The sequence below is a fragment of the Trichosurus vulpecula genome, chromosome 4, assembly GCF_011100635.1.
Source record: "Trichosurus vulpecula isolate mTriVul1 chromosome 4, mTriVul1.pri, whole genome shotgun sequence".
Lineage (NCBI taxonomy): Eukaryota > Metazoa > Chordata > Mammalia > Diprotodontia > Phalangeridae > Trichosurus > Trichosurus vulpecula.
Window position 1 is genome coordinate 232550636 of NC_050576.1, and position 21851 is coordinate 232572486.

At 45.2% G+C, this 21851-nt stretch overlaps 1 protein-coding gene across 1 annotated transcript in view; it reads left to right on the top strand.

Moving 5' to 3' along the window:
* Nucleotides 1–3429, top strand: part of LOC118847039 (schwannomin-interacting protein 1-like) — a 41205-nt gene extending 37776 nt beyond the window's left edge. The window contains exons 2-3 of the mRNA XM_036755667.1: nt 2260–3060; nt 3316–3429. Of these exons, the coding sequence (XP_036611562.1) occupies nt 2278–3060; nt 3316–3429 (897 nt within the window). The 5' untranslated portion in view covers nt 2260–2277. The remainder of the gene's footprint in view (nt 1–2259; nt 3061–3315) is intronic.
* Nucleotides 3430–21851: the final 18422 nt, after the last annotated feature.

The following is a 21851-nucleotide window of genomic DNA, read 5'->3' on the forward strand; positions in this document are numbered from 1 at the left end:
TAAGTGACTTGCCCAGGGTCCCACAGCTAGTAAGTGTCTGAGGCCGAATTTGGACTCAGGTCTTTCTGACTCCAGGCTCTATCTGCTGCCCACAGGGCACAGATACACAATTACAAAGTAATACCAAGTAGTTTCCAGAGACAGAGACCACTAACAGCTGGGAGAGGTTAAAGGAAAGGCCTTCCCATAGGAAGGAATCCCAGAGCTGGGTTTGAAGGCCAAAGAGGTTCTCAGAACCAATGGTGAGGAGGAGACAGTGCTTCTGAGACTAGGAGCTAGGCGGTGCGAATGTATGGAGACAGATGGAATGTTGTGTACCAGGACCAAGCCAGCATCCTTCTTTCCTCCCACAAGTCATGTATTCCCCATGGGAGACTGAGAAGGAAGGCTCATACAGCAACAGGTTCGGCACTTGAACTTTGAAAGGGAAGGGGGGTTTGGGGAGAGGACTGGAGGCAAGCAAAGCGGGGAGAGGAAGCTGCCAGGAGGTTGGTGGGTGGGAGGGGAAATGATGGTGAACACGGAGCTCACGTCATCCGGGTTCCCAAACGGGAGATTTCCAACATGGGGTCACTCGGGGACTTCAGGAGACTTCCGTTTGGGGAAATTCCTGGCACCAACCCAGGGCCAGTGGAAGGAGCATTTGGAGGGCCAGATGCTTTAAGGGCAAGTTGAAGTCCTCGGTTGGGACCAAAGACAGGGATCAAATGAGTCTCTGGCTACGGCGCCCGGGGATTGCCTTCTCTAAGCACGGGCCAAGAACCTCGAGGTTCGCGCGGGTCTCGAGCTATGGCCCCACTCTCCCTCCCACAGTGCGTGCGTGTACGCCTGTGTGCCGCTGTCTGCAGATGTCCCTAGAGTAGCTGACACTTGGAGAGCCAGGCAGGGAACCCTGGCCGCCGAGGGTGAAGTCCAGTGATGCTGTGGGCTCTTCCCCAGGGTGCCACCTCCCCCGGGCCCTATCCCCGCCCCCTTTCTCCCTCTCTCTCCCGCCCAGGGTTCAGGCTCAAGGCCCCATCCCAGCCCGGCCCCGGAATCTCTCTGCCTAGCTCCCCACCCCTATCCCAGCTGCAGAGAAAACCGGGAGGAGCGGATTGCGTGCCCGAAACGCCCAGGCCCCGATCTGGGCATGCTCTGTAGTCGGGACGGGTTCTTGGTCACCAGTAAGAAGCTTTCTCTCCGTGGCGGTGCGGGTACCTCGGCTGCTCAGACCGCCGCTGTTCCGCTGGGCATGAGCCGGCTCTGGGCTGGGCCACCCCAGGCTGGCGGGGCTGGAGGGAGGAGGAGGGAGAGCTGGGAGCCTAGGCTGGCCACGAGGCGGAGCCGAGCCCGGTGAGAGGCTAATCAGCCCTGGTCCCAGCCCGAGCGGGCAGGCGCGGAAGGGAACCCACGCAGGAGATGCCTCCTGCTCCCCGGCTAGCTAGGGAGCTGGGGGTGCAGGCACACAGGCTGGAGACCGGCCGGGGTCGGGACAGGAAAGAGGAAGACAGGACCAATAGCCCCACCCCGCTTGTCGCTTTCTCTCGCAGAAAGTCACGGTCATAGTTGTACGCACAGACAGACCCGCCCCCGCCCCCGTTTGGCTTGGGGAACCGGGGGGGGGGGGGAGATAAAAGAAAGGGGCTACGGCAGCAAGCTGTAAAATACAAAACTAGTGGCTGCCCCGCTGTTAGTGCCCCCTCTTCCTCCAAGACGATGTAAAAGTGTTGTATCCAGAAAGGTTGTGTGTGTGTGTGTGTGTATTTCTTAGAGGAGGGGGTCGCAAAGAAGCTCCAATCGCGAAACTGTAAGAAGCAGCTTCCCTCTCCCTCTCACCCCCTCCCCCTTCATTAAAAGTCTCCGAGCGTCCATTGCTGTGCATCACCCTCCTCAGTCTCTTTCTGGTCCTCAGGAAGGACTAGCAGGGGGCGGGGTGGGGTGGGGGGAGTACTGGGTGGGGTGAGAAAGGAAACCCCGACGCCTCTGCTCTCCGCCCAAGTGCCCCCTTTCCAAGTGGAGTCCTGGGCGGCGAGGGAGTGGACTCAGGTTTTCTCTGGTCTCCTGCTGGCCCCGCTGTCGGGGGCAGGGGGCGGGTGGGGGTGGAAGGGCGAGGGGAGGAGGAGGCTCGGTTTCCCCGGACCGGCAGCCAGAGCAGCCGCCTTGCAGCCAGCCCGCCGGCAGGAGGGAGTCTCGCTCCCGGTGGATGGCCGGCTTGGCGGCTTATTCTGACCAGTCTTTCTTTCTCCTTCTCACTGTGTCTCCCTCTCTGCTCCCGCCCAGGATTACCGAGAGGATGGGATGGATTTAGCCAGTGACGCTTGCAGCAGCAGCCGCTCCAGCTCACGGTCCAACTCCAGCAAAGTGACCCCGTGCTCCGAGTGCAAATCCTCCTCTTCGCCCTCCTCTTCCTCCTCCCCCGGTAGCCTGGACTTGGTGGCTGCCCTGGAGGACTATGAGGAGGAAGAGAGTTTCCAGGTCTATCAGAAGAAGGTGATTGATGAGTGGGAAGAAGAAGAGGACGAAGAGGAAGAGGAGGAGGAAGAAGAGGAGGACAACGAAGATCAAGGGTACAGGGACTACGGACACAGCGCCGGGCACGACCGCTATGAAAAGCCGGCCAACCGGAGGAGTTACGCGAAGGAGCTGGGGGGTGTGAAGCCCCCCACCTCCATCAGGAGCACCGTCAGCAACCCCCCCACCGGCGGCGGCGGCGGCGGCACCGGCACTGGCGCCCGGAGCACCGTCATGCCGCCCCCAGTCCCCAATGGCAACCTCCACCCCCCTCCGGACCTCAGGCACAACGGCAACGTGGTGGTGGCCGATCGGCCACTGACAGGACACCGGGGAGGCCACCCCAACCCCCTGCAGAAAGGCCGGCCTGCCGGGGGGAAGCTAGGCGGCCCGGGCCCCGGGTCCGCGGGGCTCCTCCCGCTTCACCCCTTGGATAGTGGGACTTGTCTCAAGGAGGAGCCCCAGCTCCCCACTATGGACTGGGAGGCTTTGGAAAGGCATCTCGCCGGCTTACAATTTCAGGAACAGGAGGGGCGCAACCAGAGCCAAGGGAAACCAAACTCCACCTCGGTAAGTTGCTTGGCTGTCCTTAATATACTGTGTGCGGAGAGAGAGAGCGAGGATCTTGGCCCATTCATTCTGTTGCCCTCCCCCATTCCCTCCCATCCTTTGCTCACACTCTCTGTAGACTAAGCTGTCTGGCTTTTCAGGATGGGGGGCGGGGTGGGGAGTAGGGAAAGGGAGAAACTGAGACGGAGGGAGGGCCGCGCAAAGTCTTGGATTCATGGAACCAGCGACTCATCCCCCTGGTATGGACTTTTGCAGACGACAGCGGTGCTACCCGGTGGGGTGAGTCACCGGGGCGATGCTTGGCACCCAGACCCGGCGGCTCAAGGGAAGACTTCAGGCGGTTGCAGTTGCCGCCGCCGGAGTCCCTGAGATGCAGCTGTTGGGTGGTGGTGGGGTTTTGCTCCCGGTTCTGGGGGCACACGGCCCTCCACCCCAGTGCCCCGAAGCGAGCAGGAAGGCACCTCGCCCTTCTCCTGTGTGCTCGGTAGTTGGACCGTTCTCTCGGATCCGCAGGGACTTGGGGCTTTCCTGAAATCGACGCTATTGTTTGACTGGGAGACCGGGAGAAATTGACTTGCCCTGGCTTCTGGGAGACGCAAGCGTTTGCCTTCTGGGAGCTTGCCCCCTTTCAGGGTGCCTACCTCCCCGTTTTGAAAACGGGGCCACCTCCAGTCCTTCTCACAGGCAACTGCCTTCAATTCAGGAAACCCAGACAAGGGGGAGGAGTATGGGGAGGAAGGAGGAGGAGGGAGAGAGGAGAGGGCTGCTATGTGAGCATCTGTAATAGGAATCCTGGACAGGTTAGCACATGTCCCAAATCCTTTTTGCCCATGAGAGAAGGACAGATATCTTCTTCTTTAAGGAGACTGGAGCTCCCCATTTATCACTGTTTTGAGATACAGCACCAGTTGCAATTTAAAATCATTAATGACGCCCTCCAATGCAACTGAGGGGCAGAGTTTAAATGAGCTTCTCTGTGTGACGGCTGTAAGGAAGCAGCAGAAAATGCTTGCCTTGCAGGTATAATTTTCAGACTCCAGGGCCCTGGGGCTAGTGGAAATTGGGTGCATGCACTTCTGACACCAGGGGTGAGGATCGTAACTGCATTTCCTAGAAAAAATTGGAACCATTGCGGGGTGGGGGGGGCACCTTTCAACAGGGCTGCTGCTTGCACAAGCTACTGCCTGGACTCCCCGGAGAAAGTGCATATTAAATTAACATAACATCAAAATGTTTTAATTATGGCTGTTGAGTTTACCACTGCCATTCTCCTCTTTGTGACTTGAAGACATGGAATCTTTCAATCAAAGCCAAATACTCCCACTTGTACTGGGGAAATAGCACAGCTCTCTCTCTCTCTCTCTCTCTCTCTCTCTCTCTCTCTCTCTCTCTCTCTCTCTCTCTCTCCCCCTCCTTATTCTATTTAGTCCTTTACAGATAAAATATCTCCTCCTAGCCTTTCCTGACAGTGAAGGGACAGCTTTTTATTCTTTTTATTTACTGTTGTATCCCTGGTGATGACATTTGTGCAATCCGGGGGCACATGAAATTTTGATATTTAGAAATCCAGGCATCCATCAGCACTGGGCCTATGCTTTGATGCTTGTTGACAGTGGGTTTATTGCATGTAGAATAAGGCTGTTCACAAGCTGAACTTATGACTAGGGCTGGAGTCCCACAGAGAAGTTGTTCAATATGGTTGTTGTTGTTGTTGAATGGTATATAGGAAGCAGCTGGGGAAAATGAGAGGAGATTATTGGTTTAGCTCTGGAAGGGATTTAGGAGGTCATGTAGTCCCAGGATCACAGAGCTAGAGCTGGAAAGAGATTTGGAGACCATCTAGTTTGCCCCCTTCATTTTACAGGTAAAGAAACTGAGGCCCAATGACTGGCCCAAAGTTATTCAGGGAGGCAGCATCAGAGACAGAATTGGAACCCAGATCTTCTGACTCAGGAAGCAGGGTTCTTGCCACTGTACTGTACTACCTCTTCCTTCATCTTCCAGGCTTTGCCTCTGGAATCTCAGTTGGTCATAGGAGCAATCCTCAGGCTGTTGGGCCATTTTTGAAGTGGTATCAATTTTACCAAAATTTTTTTCATTGGAGAGGCAGCATGGGATATCTCAAGAGAGTACTGGTCTGGGAGATGGGGCTTCAAACTCAGCCATTACTACTTAACTAGCAATAGTATTACTATGGTCCCATTCCTCAACTTTTCTAAGCTTTAGGCAAATTCTCTAAGACCAAAGAGACTGAGTCTCTCTCTTTTCCTGTCTCTCTCTGTCTTTCCTCCACCTTTATTCTCTATCTCTATTTCCCTCCTCCCCCTTCTCTGTCTCTCTGTCCCTCTATCTGTCTCTGTCACACAGACACACAGACACGCACACATACACACACACATACCCTCACCCCCCAATGCTTGTTGAAGGCCGTTGACATATCTAGGGACTGAACTTGTTATTTCAAAGGTCAAGAGAACTCCCAGGTGAGGAAATTCCCTCCATCACTGTAATTTGGCATTTTCCTGCAACTTCTAATCTTAAGAGTTGCCTAAAAGACTGAGCAGTTAAGTGACTTGCCCAGGGTCACACAGCCTGAGTGTTTGAGAGACTGCACATGAACCCAGGTCTCACTGGCTCAGAGGCCAGCTCCAAAAGCACTAGGCCATGTTGCCTTTCTCCATAATTGACCAGGTAGTAACTAATTAAAGCTTGAAGTGTTGGATAAATAATTTGTTACATTTTAGCATGTCAGAGCTCATCTTTTTTAAACCACCTAAAAATATAATTGGTGGGATGCTTTATGATAGTAGTAAGGAGTTCAACTTGGCAAGAACACCTTCTCAGACATTCGTTCTCCCTCTTGATAGGCTACCCAATAAAGATTTCTGAAAATTCAATGCATGTTCTATTGAACCCGTTACAAAGTGCAATGCTGCTGGAATCCAGGACTCTTCCATGACCTCCCAGAATGGGGATCACTTGGAATATCATCCTGGTGCCCTACTATGTGCTCTCCTAGGAACTGTCTTCATGGGCTTATCTACCATTCCGCCTCCCCTCCCCACCCCCAACACCACCACTATGGCTTCTATGGCTTTCTGCTCCTGGATCAAGACATCTCCTTCTTCTACCCGAAGCATTCAGAAAACTGGGGTGATAGTCTGAGATGCTGGGAAAGAGGAATGGCAAAAAAAATCTGAACCCAAGATGAGATTGCTAGACAGCCTAATCCTATAATCCCATGAATATTTGCATAGCTAGTGCAGTAGATAGAGCACTGGGCTTGGAGTCAGGAAGTCCTGAGTTCAAATCTGAGCTCAGACACTTACTAGCTGTGTGAACTTGTGCAAGTCACTTAACCTCTGTCTGCCTCAGTTTCTTCAACTATAAAATGGGGGTAATAATACCTCACAGGATTGTTATGAGGATCAAATGAAACAATATTTGTAAAGCACTTAGTACAGTACCTTGCACATAGTAGGCTCTTAATTGCTTGTTCCCTTCCTGTTTCCTACAGTGCTTTTGTCTATACATTATCTATATGGAACACAAGGATATGGTTCTTAGAAGTGCATAGTGTGATGAAAAGAGCATTAGTTTGGGAGACAGAGGACCCAGGTTCAAAACTTGTCTCATACTACCTGTGTGACCTTGGAGAAGTGATCTCACCTCTCTAGGACCCAGTTTCTTCTGTAAAATATGATTAAACTAAATGATCTCTTTCTGTCAGTTGGTGCCAGTGTTCATTTCCATGACTCTAGTACAAAAGTCTCCTTTGAAAGAGTATGCTTTCAAAAAAAAAGTGGAGTAGGGTAGGGCTGGGGTTTAGCTTGAGTGTATGTGTGTTTTTGTTTCTGTTTAAATAAAGGAATCTGGCTATGCTGCTTTGTATCTGTTATTACCTTCTACTGTTAGTCAGTCAAGAGTTAACTGTGAGGAGAGAAACTTGTGAGGGACAAAGGGGTTTTGTAGAAAAGAGAACCAATCATGGTGGAGATGATTGAGTTTGAAATGCCTCTGAAGAACAAGTGACTTTGTGCTATTTTTTTTTCTTTAAAAGGGAAGGTATTAATCTAAGCCAGGGGTTCTGAATTCTTTTGTGTTGTGAGCCCTTTTGACAAATGAGTGAAGCCCACAAGATGCTTTCTTAGAATAATGTTTTCAAATAATTGTAGGAAATGCTAAGTTTCACTTAGAGGAAAAAGTGGAAAAAAAAAAAGATGTTATTTTGTCCCCATCCCAAGTCCTTTGGGGAATCCGTGGACCCCAGGTTAATAGTCCCTGATTTAAGGAGATGAATGGAATGGATTCTTTTCTTGAACATTGTATTTAAAATTCCACTTACCCACTGGTACCTTGCCTAGATATCAGTACAAATATAAGAAATGAAATCCTCAAAATTCTCTATGTGTTCCTTCAGGCACAGAGATTTTATGAAAATTACTATTGGTTATCTTAGCATTTATATTAGCCACTTATTTTCATTAGTCTTATGTAACCTTAAAGTGTTATATAAATGGGAGTTGTTGTTAATATAATAATCATGTAATCACAGATCCATCAGAGCATTGGAGTATCATAAGAGTGATCATAAGTCTAAGCTGAGGGCACTGCTTTAGCATTTGCTTTCCAAGTCATCTGAAAATCACAGTTTTTAGAGTTGGGGTAGACATTAGAAGCTCACTTATCTAGTCCATCCTGTCCCTGAACAGAGGGATTCGTACTTGGGTCCCATGACTCCTAAGGTCAGGATCCTTTCCACCATACTTTGCAACCTAACTGAAATTTCTACTGAAATACAGGTGCAGCGGACAGCTCCTTGAGTTAGAGCTTTGAATATGGGCTGAGAGAACTTCCTAGGAGTGTGAGCTTCAGTGCTATTCAGAACTACTACTTTCTCGTTTATAAAGTTGGGATCTGAAGTACCAACTCTCTGGGGCTATTGTGATGATCAAAGGAGACAAAGGATAAAGCATTCACAAGCAAAAGATCGCTCTATTAGGGATGTCAGCTAGCATTGTTGAAATGATCATGATTTTGGGGCAGGATTATGTGATTTCCAATGTGGAATCTCCCTTCTCCAGTATAATGGGGCTGTGATCTCTCAAGTTCCTCCCAGTTCATTATACTATAGTTTCAATAGGTGGTGGAAAGAGCACATCTCAGGAGGAAGGAGCCACATGAGAAAGTGGAGGTGGGGGAGAGGATCTGAGGAAGTAAGGGGATATGAGGGCAGAGCTGAGAAAGTGGAGGTGGGGGAGAGGATCTGAGGAGGGAAGATCAGGGAATGGGAACAAAATTCACATTGATTCACATGAATTTCTTCTTCATGAGATCAGTGGATCTGTGATCTCATTGCCATGGGTACTCTCTTCCTCAGTGCACATCCCAACCCATGGCCTCTTTCTGTCATCCTTTATAGTTCTTGGTCATATTCTCCTGGTAATCTTCCACAGAAGGTCCACCCAGTGCTCTGGATCCTTTCTGGAAGTCATTGTGGATGTATGTGTAAGTGTGTGGGTATGTATGTACATACTAACGTATATAAGTATATAAACACATGTACCCCCACACATACATGTGTGTGTCCATATGAATGCATACATGTGGCTTTCCAAAGATCTTAGTGCAGCTTTAAAGTTAAAGCTCCAAAGTGTACTAGGACTGTTGGGACACCCTCTACACACACACACACACACAACAAACATTTTGTTGATACAAGTGTGATGCTCACATTGGTCATCAGCTATCCCTCAATCTGGGTACATGAACCATTCTGCCTTTTCTGTTCCCACTCCCTGGACAATACGCTTTACAGCAATTCTTGCCAGTAGCTCATAACTGGAAATGTGTGTGGCTAGTATTCCAAGACTGACAAACATACAGCATCCCCAGGAGTCAGTCAGTCAACATGCATTTATTAAGCACTTACTGTATGCCAGGTGAAACTCTTGGAATACAACGAAAGGCAAAAACTGGCCCATACTCTCAAGGAGCTCATATATCGAAAGGGAGAAAGAACACGAAAATAACAAGGTACATACCAGATGGAGACTAAATTGAAGGGGATCTCAGAGAGAAAGGCATGAGCAGCTGGGTGCACTCAGTGCAGAAAGTGGGATTTGTTCTGAATCTGAAGGGAGCCTGTGAAACTGAAAGTCAGAGCAGAAGAGGAAGAGTATTTCTGGCATAGGAGATAGCTGGGGCAAAATCATGGAGATGGGAAATGGAGCAAATAGGCCAGTGTGGCTGGGTCAGAGAATGGATGGAAGGGGCCGTGGTGTGAGAAGACTAGAAGGCAGGAAACACCTTAAATGCCAAATGGAGGACTTGATATTTGATCTTGGGTATAACAAGGAACCACTAGAGACACTCATCAAACAGGCTGTGATATGGGCAGACCTCTGCTTTAGAACAATCACCTTGGCATAGAGTGGTGGATGAATTTGAGTGGGGAGAAGCTAGAGGCAGGGAGACCAATAAGAAGGCTAATGCATTAGTCTGGAGACGATGGCCTGAACTGGGGTATGGTTGTTATGAGTAGAGAGAGGGGGATTATAATGATAGAAATGGCAAGACTTGGCAATGGACTGGATTTGTGCAGTAAAGAGAGTGAAAAGTTGAGGGTGATACCAAGACTGTGAACCTGGGGGACTGGGAGGATGGTCATGTCCTTGAGAGTTCTAGGGAACTTTGGAAAGGGGGAAGGAAGAGTCAGGGGAGAGGGGGAGACAGCAAGTTCTGTTTTGGACCTGTTGAACTTGAGGTGCCTTCAAGATATCCAGTTTGAGAAGTCCAAGAGGCAGTTAGTATAAGGTGACTTTAGCTCAGTAGAGAACCTGGAGCTGGATATACAATAGATCTAGGAATCATCTATATAGAGATGATAATTATGAAAGCTGGAGATATGTAAAATTAAAAAAGAAGGGGTCCCAAGACAGGCCCTTGGGGGTTACTCCCCAGTGGGCTGGAGCTAGTTTGTTGTTCATGTTGTTTGTCCTTCATTCCCAAAGAGGGCCAGTGACATCAGGAGGGTGATATCTTGACTTGCAGGTGAATTGGGCTCATGAGGCAGGACTGTGCAGAGTCATCAGCCTCCTTCTCTCCTTCAGAGTCACGATTGGTCAAGATGACTGGCATTGGCCCCCGAAACCAGCTCAAGACAGCTCAGGAAAGCCAATTGGCAGATTTTCAGGACTTGAGTTATTATTCTGTTCCTCTATTCTATTAAGAAAGTGATGGAGAAAAGGTTAGTAATATAGCTTAAACTTTTTTTTTGGAGGGGGGAAGGCAGGGCAATTGGGGTTAAGTGACTTGCCCAAGGTTACACAGCTAGTAAGTATGTCAGGTGTCAGAGGCTGGATTCGAACTCAGGTCCTCCTGATTCCAGGGTCGGTGCTGTACTCACTGTGCCATCTAGCTGCCCCCAATATAGCTTAAACTTAAGTGTGTCACGCATACCTTTTTTTCCTGACATTTACCAGCATACTCCTAGGAACACCCAGGGTTAGTAAGTATAACATGGATGAAAAGGCAGCAAAGCAGTCTAAAAAGGGAGAATCTGGAGAGAACTATGTCAGGAAAGATAAGAGAGCAAAGAATGTCCAGGAGGTAACTGTGATCAACAGTATCAAACATGGCAAAGAGGTCAAAAACGTTCAAGACTGGGGAAAAGGGCATTAGATTTGGCCACGAAGATACGGTGGGTCACTCTGGACAGAACAGCTTCAGTTGAATAATGAGGTCCTAAGCTAAGACAATGCGGTTTTCCAAAGGGGGTTTTGCACCAAGCAATGGCCTCTTTCAATGGTTGAAAGCACCATTCTGACTCAAAGATGCAACCCAGCCCCCTCCCTTCCTTCTATTCAATTCTGAGCCAAACTCATTGTCCATTTCCAGAGGCTGCCTGACATGTATGTGCTAACGAGCTGACTCAGGGCACTAACTGTCCAGCTGTACATCAAAGCCTGGACAGTGCAGTCCCCCCTGCTGGAAGGGCTTTGGGTACCAGCCTGGCAGCGGGCTGATGGCCTGAGGCAGCTGCTGCCCAGGCCCTCCCTGGAATTTACAAACTTTAAAATGCATTTTATTGAACTCATAATTAAATATATAAGTATAAAATTTAGTGCTAATTTAAAGAACCTCTTTAGAAATTAAAAAGAAGAAAATAAATGCCCTGAAGCCTTGTTACAATGCTGTTCTCAGCTCATTCAGCAGGATCTTTTTTTATTTTTAAAGCACAAAAGTGCTATTACTTTCCTTCTTTTGTTACATCTGACCATAAAATCCCTTGGACAAGGTCCAAGACAGAGCCATCATATATCAAATAATTCCATGTTAGAGCAAGTTGTGGGTACAGTGAAACTTGTGTGTGTGAGTTGTGGGTAAATTATGTGTCAACAACATATATATGTGTATATGAATTATAAATCAACAACAAGCCAAGTCAGCAAGCTTTTATAAAACACCTACTACGTGCAGGGCACTATGTCAAGCAGAAGAGATACCAAGAAAGTCCCTCAAGAAGCTTACAACTGTGCAAACAACTACATATACAAGATCGAGCCATCGTAAGTTGGATGTAACTTATATAATTCTTAAAGGTGTACATGTTAATTGCAAATTGTTCAGTTTTCAGTGTGAGCATTTACACAAATCAAGGCTTGAGTTATTGTTTCACTGCTTATCCAAACTTCAGAAAGTGCTGGAGAAAATATTAATGATGTAGCTTAAACTTAAAGTATGTCGTGCATATATTTTTTCTGAACATTTACCAGTGCACCCCTAAGCCCATCCCATTTCTTCCCTCTCAGAAGGTGACTTCACTCAGCTATTTCTTTACTGAGAATTGAGACCCTATGACACAAGCATTCTGAATTCTCCACCTTACATCAAAACTTCACTCTGTGTGTGTGTGTGTGTGTGTGTGTGTGTGTGTGTGTGTGTGTGTTTTACCCATCCTCTGAGTATGGGTGAGAGCTTGGGATAATTGACTTGTCCTGCCTTTGGTTTCATTAATTAATCAATAAACCACAGGCATTTATTAAATGCCCACTATGTATCAGGCACTCTGGTAGGTACTAGACATAAAGACAAAAGTGAAACAATCTCTGCCTTCACAGTACTTATATTCTAATGCATCGTTCTCGGAAGAGGTACCTAGAAGGCAGCCTTGAAGGGGTAGGCACTAGTTACTGGGGGGACCAAGAGAGGCCTCATGCAGGAGGAAACATTTGGGCTGAATCTTAAGGAAAGCAAAGATTGCTAAGGTGAGTAGGGGAGTGCATTCCAGGCATGGGGAATAGACAGTACAAAGTTATAGACAAGACACAGAGAGTCATGTGTGAGGAATGGCAAGAAGGCCAGCATGGCTGGACCATAGAGTGTGGGGAGGGAGGGAGTGGTGTGTAATCAGTTTGGAAAGGCTAATCTCCCAAATGCATAATTTTGATCAATCACATCCTTCCCTGCCAAAAATCTACAGTGGCTCTCTATTACTCACCTAATGAACCTCATATTCTTAGACTGGCATTCAATGGCACTTCCAGCCTTTCCAGCCAAATTGGTTCTGTCAACGTGCCCTTCCATTCTTGAACATATTTCCAAGAATGTGCCTCTGTTCACACCATTCCTTCGATATCTATTATCTAAATCATATAATTCATAGAGCTGGCAGGATCTTTAGGCATCACTTGATCAAACCCATTGATTTTTCAGACAAGAGTGCTAGTTTCTAGAAAGGTCAGAACTTTCTTAGGATCAAACATCTAGTTAGTGATATGATGAGGACTGGAGCCTAATTTCCTTGAGTTTTCCAAGGCCACTGGGCCAAATCCTATCCATCCTTCAAGGCCAAACAATACCTGGGCATTTCCTCCATGCTTAGAATACTCTTCCTTCTCACCTCTGCCTCCCAGAAGCCCAATCTGTTCAAGTACTACCTCATATTAGAGGCCTTTCCTGCTTTCTCCCAGTTGTTAATGTTCTTGGCACCCTGTGATTACTTTGTATTGATTTAGCTTGTAATTTGTATTGGGCAGGGTCTAAAAGAAACCAAGCTGCTGAGAAGTAAAAATGGAATTAAACTCTTCTTGAATAGTGCCCCATGGGTGCTGAGAGTTTTTAAACTGAGCCTCCCTACCAGTCACCCCACAATCCAGTGTGGTACTCTCCAGGGATATTTCCGGGGATGTTGAATGACTGAATGAATCAGCGGCCTCATCGTTGTGTGGGGAAGACGTGAAAAATCTCATGATTTTGTAAAGATAATTGTTGTTTGGAGGTAGGCTGTGGAGGTGGCCAGCTTTAATGGATAGAGTGTTGACATGGGGAAGGCCTGGGTTCAGATACCATGCCGACACTAGCTATGGGATACTGGGCATGGAATCACACATTTAGAGCCAACCTTAGGGCTTACCAAGTCCAACCCTTTTGTGTTACTTATGAGAAGTGAAGTGACTTGCTAGATAAGGATCATACAGCTAATATCTGTGCCAGGACTTGAACCAAGGTCTTTTTGACTCCAAGTCTAGTGCTCTGTCCACTAGACTATCATGCTTTGTATCTAATGTACTTCATTCAGGTAGAAAGAGTTTGGGGGTGAGGGGAACTACAGATCCTAAGCTGTCTGCGTGCAAATCTAGAATCCTAGACTTTAGAGCATGCCAAAGGCTTTTATAATCACATGATCCAACACTATCATTTTTCATATGAGGAAAGTAGGCCTAGAGAGCTAAGTGATATACCCAAAGTCACACAGCTAAAACCTAAGTGACTAAGAACTGGAAATCAAAGTCATCTCATGAATCCAAATGCATTGCTCTTTCCATAAACACAACATGCATTCTCTCAAGTCATAGCACTTTCAGGATTCCGTGCCCCTATCAAATGAATGGAACTGGTGGTTAGGATGCATTGACCTGTTTCATTTCACGGGTGTTTCATTGGACAGCTCTGTTATGACTTGACTGCCAGATTAAAGTGAATTTGAAACCTTTGTTCCAGTGAAATTGATTTAAGCCTAAAAGGTCCTTGATATTAAATACTATTGTACTTTCTTGGAATTATCTCCTTCTCCACATCTCTAGTACCTCGGGCCTATCTGGCATTTATGTCCTATTTTAAGGTTTGTAAGGTCCCCCACTGTGGGAAGTAGGTGCTGTTATTATATTCATTTTAGAGATGAGAAAACTGAGGTTGAATGACTTCCAGAATCACACAGCTAGTAAGTGTCTAAGACAGGATTTGAACTTAGCTTTTCCTGACTTCAGGTCTATCCACTGAGCCCCCTAGCAACTGGTGATATCTTTTATCCAAGACCAGCCTAGCTAAATTTGGACCAAGACAGTCACAGAGTGATGACTACAACTCTAGAAGACCATCTCCCCTGGCATCAGCATGCTGGGATCTTCCCAATAGTGGAGAGAATGTTCATGGGGCAACCATGAAGACAAAAGAAGATACCGATGTCCTCTATGCAGAGAGACCTCCTTCTATTGGGCTTTGCAGATCCTGGTTTGTTGTTTTTGTTTTTTAACAAACTGAAGGGTCGTGGCACCCTGTGTCAAGTAAGTCTATTGGGACCATTTTTCTAACAGCATGTGCTGATATTGCATCTCTTTGTCACATTTTGGTAACTCTTGGATTATTTAAACTTTTTCATTATCATTATAGTATCTATTATGGTGATCTGTGATCGGGCATCTTTGATGTTATTATTGTAATTGTTTCGGGGCACCACAAACCCTGCCCATATAAGACTGTCTGGCCATTCCTCTTTCTCTCCCTATCTTTGGGCCTCCATATTTCCTGAGACACAACAATATCAAAATGAGGCCAGTTAATAACCCTACGTTGGCCTCAAGTGAAAGGAAGAATCAGTTGATGTGGCAAACTTCATTGTTGTCTTATTGTAAGAAATTGCCGTGGCCATCCCAGCCTTCAGCAATCACCACCCTGATCAGTCAGCAGCAGTCAGTACCGAGGCAAGATCATCCACCAGCAAAAAGAGGATGACTCAGGGAAGGCTCAGGTGATGGTTAGTGTTATTTTTAGCAATAGAGAATTTTTTAATTAAGGTATGTACATTGCTTTTTTAGATATAATACTATTGCACACTTAATAGACTACAGTATAGTGAAAATATAACTTTTATATGCACTGGAAAACAAAAAAAAATTTATATGACTCACTTTATTACAATATTCTCTTTATTGGGTAGTCTGAAACCAAACCAGAAATATTTCCAAGGTATGCCTGTATATCAGTCAATCAGTAATCCTTTATTAAGTGCCTACTCTGTGTCAGGAAAAATTTAAATAGTCTTTGTTCTTAAGTTTATATTTTAAAGGGGCTAGGGACAGGAGAGACCAAGTACAAATACAAATAATAAACAAAGTGTAAATTCAAAGTGGGGGGGGGGCAGGGTTAACAAAAGAATAAATGGGATGAAAAAGCATTTCTAAAATGTTTGCTGGGGATACAAATGGAATTTATATCAGTCTTATTCTTATAAGCCTTCACTTGAATTAGTGGAGACAACCTATAAAAAGAAGTTTGGCTTCTAATCAAATGGAAAGACCTTGAAATCTCAAGAGAAAATTAATGGGAGAGACAGAAAGGCGCACTGATCCTTAAGCTTTTAGTAGGTCAGGTGACATGCTGAGTTCTGGGGGTCATGTGATAAGGCATGGGAATCCTCCATCTCATGAAGCCAGAGAGTTAGGACCAAGAAAGTCTCTGTAGGTCCAACACAGTCTTAGCCTTCTCCCTTGCACATAAATGCTTAGCCTATATTGGTTGGCTGACTGGTTGAATGATATCATTTGTAGCATCCTTTGGAAAAAGAGATGGGAATGATTTTTGTTTTAGTCTTACCTCTATAAGCAAAACAGCCTTTACCAAAAATCTGCCTTGAGTAGGTCATGCCCCATTGGAATCAATGTAATCAACCCCTAAGAATCTGGAAACCCAAGCAAACCAAACTCGTGACCAAGACTTGTCAAAATCAAATTTCCCGTAGCTGGAAGCCACCTTGGAGGTCTTCTCAGACAATTGTCCATACTTCACAGGAGAGGAAACTGAGTCACAGAGAAGTGGAGGCAGTTCACCAAGGTCACTCAGCAAAGCTTGAACTTGAACCCAGTTGTCTCAACTTTTAGACTCAGGATCTTTCCATGTTGAACCATCTGGTGTTGAAGTGTTTTTCTCTTTCTATTTTTCCACTCAGTTGAATATCAGATAAAACAGGAGCTCTTTCAAGCACTGTTTAAATGACAAATGAAGACTTAATGAGTTGCGAGTTATGGGGTTATCCTTTCAGAACTGAAACAGATTCCAACTATTTTGTCTCTTGGTTAAAAAAAGTAGTATTTTAAAATTTTATTTTTAAAAATGTCTTTTTAACTTTATATGAAGAATGTTTTTATCTTTACATAACAATCATCAAAAATTAAACAAAAATATCTAATGAAGAAATTATGTTTGCGTATCTAATAGTACCTGCTGCTGTTAACATATATGTATGTATGTGTGTGTACATATATACATATGTATGTGTGTATGTATTGTGTACACACACACAAACACACACACACACACACAATATACCAGGCATGGTGCTAAACACTGTATAATTATTATCTCATTTGTCCATCAGACCAACCCTGGAAGGTAGGTGCTATTATAATCCCCACTTTACAGATGAGGAAACTGAGACAAACAGAGATGGTGACTTATCCAGAGTCACATAGCTAGTATGTGTCTGAGGTCAAATTTGAACTCAAGTCTTCTAGACTCCAGACCCGGTTCTCTATCCACTGCGGCACCCTAACTGCAGTATCCTAGGAATCACTACCTCACTTCCATGAGAAAGGATCCTTTTTTTCCTTTTTTTTTTACCACATTAATAATGTTTTAAAAATTATTATGAACTTAAGCTCCAAAAATGAATAATTTATATATACATATTTATTCACATATATATACACGTACACAGAGCAGAATGCAAGAAGATCATACGTAAAACTTCAAAACTATTTCATATTGCTTGTTTCTTTTAAAAGTGCATAATTGATTCCATTAGTTACTTTTAGAATTGTCCTGCTGAGCTGTGCATCCTTCTGGACTTCCTTTTCTTCTCTTCTTTGAATTTAAGGAGAAAAAAAGATATTTCAATGATCTTTTTTTTTTTTTTTTTTTTTTGCTTTTTGGCATCACTATGGTTATCTCTAACTGTTCTCCTCAGTGAGTGGAAGATGTCAGGAGGTAGGCGCCATGTCTTCAACATGGGTGATGATGGGGTTGGCCACTAATGAACAATGCTTTGCAAAGCAGGAAGAAAGACTTTCCTTCTTAGCAGTTTGTTTGCAACTGATGATACTATGTTTCTACCATAAGCAACCATACCCTGAGATGGAGGAGGATTTGACTGGGGTGCCCTGTTTCCAAGATTTGCACCTGAAATCTCTTTTCCTGGAACCCCCAGCCCCAATTCATTTGTTGGGTCCATAGCTCCTTGGTACCTCGAAAATCCTCTTGAAGGTTTGCAAACATCTGCTTAAGTTCTAGGAGTGAGAGGAAGGGAGTCAGCCCCTTTGGCTGTCACTAATTCATCCAGTCACCAAGCCCCGTATCTCCTGAGTGTCTCAGAGAGTAGTGGGGAACTGAAAGAGAGGGGAGGGGGGATGGCTATGGGACTGCTGTTGTCAGTGTGGGAGAACACCCAAGCCATTATTAATAGGGAGAAGGAATAATCAGGAAGGGAGAGGATAGGGAAGGTAGTTATGGAGTAAAATATAGTAATAGATAGGATAGGTACGAAAAGGGAAGAAGGGAACTATGGACACAAAGAAAGCAGAGTCATGTTTTTGTAGATATGTGTGTTCCCTACCCACAATTGAACCTTGAGTAAGTCATTTCAATTTCTGATCCTCAGTTTCCTTCTCTGAAAATGGCCATGCTGGAGGCAGTGTGGTCCAGTGGAGAGAGCGAAAGACTTGGAAGCAGAGGACGTAAGTGTAGACTCCAATCCTTCCTAAGTCTTATTGCATCCATGGCCAAGTCCCTTGGCCTCCTCAGGCTTCAGTTTCCTCATTTGTAAGATGAGGGTGCTTGACTAAATGACCCTGTGTCTCAGGTCTTATCCAGTTCTAGATCTAGGGTACTAGATTTGTAGCCAGAGGACCTCAGTTGAAATCCTGTCTCTTTTAGTCACTTTTACTGGTATGACTATGGATAAGTTATGTAATCTCTCTGGACTGCAGTTTCCTCATTGGTAAAATGAACTAGATGGCCTGTGTTCTCTTATGCGACATATAAAAAGTTTGAGAGACAATTTCTGGGTAATTAATTATTTTATTAATAATGTTAGCATATTATTAATAAAAGGGGTCAGTGACACTGTGAAATGCCAAGACCCCTCATGGAATCCACTCAGTGATTTTATGCCCTCAAAAGAAGGCATGTTTCTGAGGATGGCAATCAACTCTGATTGGTTAACAAGTAATGAGAGAGAATGAATACTATAATGACAGGCAGACCTATTCTAATGAGGGGCTGGGGGATGACTTTGATGATGCCATTTACTTCCAAATCACCTCCAGCCTTGGGCAATCTAATCAAAGAATTCCCAACCCCCCACCCCCAACCTCAGTAGAACACAGTGGGCCTCCCCATCTGAATGGGGAACTGAACAATATCCTTCAGATGCTGGCTTGACCTAGTAAGGTTGCAGAAGGGGCTAAATCCTGTGTCTTCCCCCCGTATTAGCAATTAGTTATTTAATAATCATTTCTCTCACTTAGAGTTCTAGATCCATGATCACCTGCTTTACACGGTAAACAAAAGGGAAAGTTTTGGAGTTTTTTTAAAACCAGTTTGTCTTTTTTAGATTCTAGCTGAAGCTTCTCTTTCTTTTTACTGGTCTAGATTCTTTTTGTGTGCTTTAGTAAGAAACCACCATGGATGAGTCAGGCATCCTTCCCACAGTGGAGGCAGATTCTAAAAGAATCTATCTCATCTCCCAGGACATAGGCAATAAAATCCTCCTAAATGACTGAATGTGCAGAAATCAGGTGCTGACTAATGGGCTACTTCTTGTACTCCACAAAAAGGAAAGGGGTTTTGTCAGCTGTACCAGTGTCCAGAGGAATAGAGCTTTCCTTGCTTTTGATGAAAGCAAATATGAACCATAATCTCTAACACATGTGAAAAGAAAGCACAAAAGAGCAATCCAACAAAGAACACCCCTTCCAAATGTTTTCATTTCAGTTAAACAAATAAACAAAGGCTAGAAGGCACCTAGATAGAGTAAGAGTTCTCTGTTTGGGAGACTCCCTGCCCTCCCCTTCACCTTTCCCTTTCCCCTTGTCCCTTTCAATCCTTCTTTCCTTCCTTTCCTCCTTTTCCCCCAGAAAACCATAATCTCTGAAACCAAGAACTAGTTCATGGGAAGCAAGAGGTCCCAGATTAATTTATGAGGCACAAATAAGTGCTAATGGGGTTTGTCCCCAAAACCTTGTATTATTTTTATTAGTCCTTCCTTAAACCTGGCTTTGATGTGAGATAGCCCAGGATAGAAATGGAGAAAGGCATTGTCCTGAACCAGAGGATTAGACTTTTTGCTGGAGCATTGCCCTGCTATGGCTGTACTTGAGGACAATTAAGTCATGCGTGGCTAAGCATCCTAGTGCCTCCTAGAAGAGGATAGAACTTTGGACTTGGAGTCAAGAAGACCTGGGTTCAAATCCCTCCTCAGTCAGTTATTAGCTGTGTGACCCTGTACAAGTCATCTATTCTTTGGGTCTCAGTTTCCTTATCTATAAAATGGGAGAGTTGGACCTGACGACCTCTGAGGTTCCTCATTCTGTAATATAGCCCAGTCATATCTGCAGATTTTAAAAGGATAATAGGAGGGAAAGAATGAGAACCAATAGACCCACACATTTGAACTCGATTCCCAGAATGAGTTCCTAACAGAGGATCCTCTTCAGGGAACAAGTAGCCCCAGGAAGGGAGGAATCCCACTGCAGACATTGGGGAAGAAAGCATCAATGCGGGACCCTGGGCTTCTGTCCTCATCAGTGGGCAGCAACATTTCCAACTTCCCTCCCTACGTGGTGTTTGTACAGAGTTATTTTCCTGTTGTCTCCCTCATTAGATGGTAGACTCCGGCTCTGTGACAGCAGAGGCTGTCTTTTGCCTTTCTTTGTGTCCCCAGCATTTACATGGGGCCTGAAGTGTAGCAGGCACCTACAAATGTTTGTTGATTCTCTCTAGTCTCTAACTGATGATGACGACGATGATAATGATAATGATGATTATCTATGACAATAATTGGCATTTATACAATACTTTAAGGTTTGCAAAGTGCTTTATAAATACTATCTCACTTGGGCCTCCCAACAACCCCATGACCTCAATATTATTATTCTTATTCCCAGTTTATAGATGAGGAAACTGAAGACAACAGAGCTTATGTGACTTGTCCAGGGTCACACAGCTAGTAAGTGTCTGAGGTCACATTTGAACTCAGGGCTTTCTGACTCCAGGTCTAGCACTCTATTTACTCACTATCTAAGCTACCTCCTAAATTCAACTATAACTAAAATTTTCAATCCGTCCTACTCCTGGAGAAGTCTCCCAATGTACCATTTTGATCATATCTCTACCCTACTCAAAATGATCTTCAAACAAACTCTTGATCCTATGCCACCCCACCCCCATCGTCTGTGGAATAAACTATTAACTCCTGAAGCCAGTATTCTTTGCTCTCCAAAGTCTGTCTCAACTCTGCCTTTCCAGCCTTATCTCATACTACCCCCTTTCAGGGATCAATTAATCAACAAACATTTATTAAACACCTGGTACTGTGTACTGGGCAGTGCCCTAATCACTAGACAAAAAGGGAAAGGTGCCCTGCCTTCAAGGGGCTCACCTGTAATGGGAGAGACAAGTCATGAACATATGCAAGGACAGAGCAATATACGAAGAATGAATTCTGGAGGCCTTTCTTCCAATTAACCAATCAACCCTCGGGCATTAAAGGGCTCCTATATGTCTGTCACTGTTCTAACAGTAATAGAAGACAGTGATCTACTGGCTTGCACCAACCAGACACTCAATCCTTCTCCATTTCTTGACATTCTCTCTGGCTATCCCCCTGCCTGGAATGCTCTCCCTCCACTCCAACTACTAACCTCCCTGGCTTCCTTTAATTGCCAACTAAAATCCCACCTTCCACAGGAAGCCTTCCCCCTACCCCTTCTTAATTCTGGTGCCTTCCTTCTGTTAATAATCTCCTATTTATCCTGCACATGGCTTGTTTGTACATATTTATTTGTTGTCTCGCCCCATTAGATTGTAAGCTCCTTGAGGTCAGGGACTGTCTTTTGCCTCTCTTTGTGTCCTTAGCACTTAGCACAGTGCCTGGCACACAGTAGGTGCTTAATAAATGTTTATTGATTAATTCAAGTGTGAAACAGTCTTTGTTGCTCTTCCTCCTCCTCTTTCTCCTCCTCCTTCTCCTCCTCCTCTTCCTCCTGCTCCTCTTCCTCTTTTTCCTCCTTCCTTTCTCTTCCTCCCTTCTCTCCCTTTCTTGATGCTCACTTGTGTTAACAGTTACTTGGGTATCTGCCCCACCCCTCCCCGACCCACTCCCTGCTTACATAATATGCTCCTTGAAAACCTCAGGTCAAACTTTGTATCTCTCTCTCTCCCTCACATCTTGTGGCTAGGCGTCACTTAATAAATCTTTGTTGCATTGAATCACAATGGGTTCATTGTATTAAAAT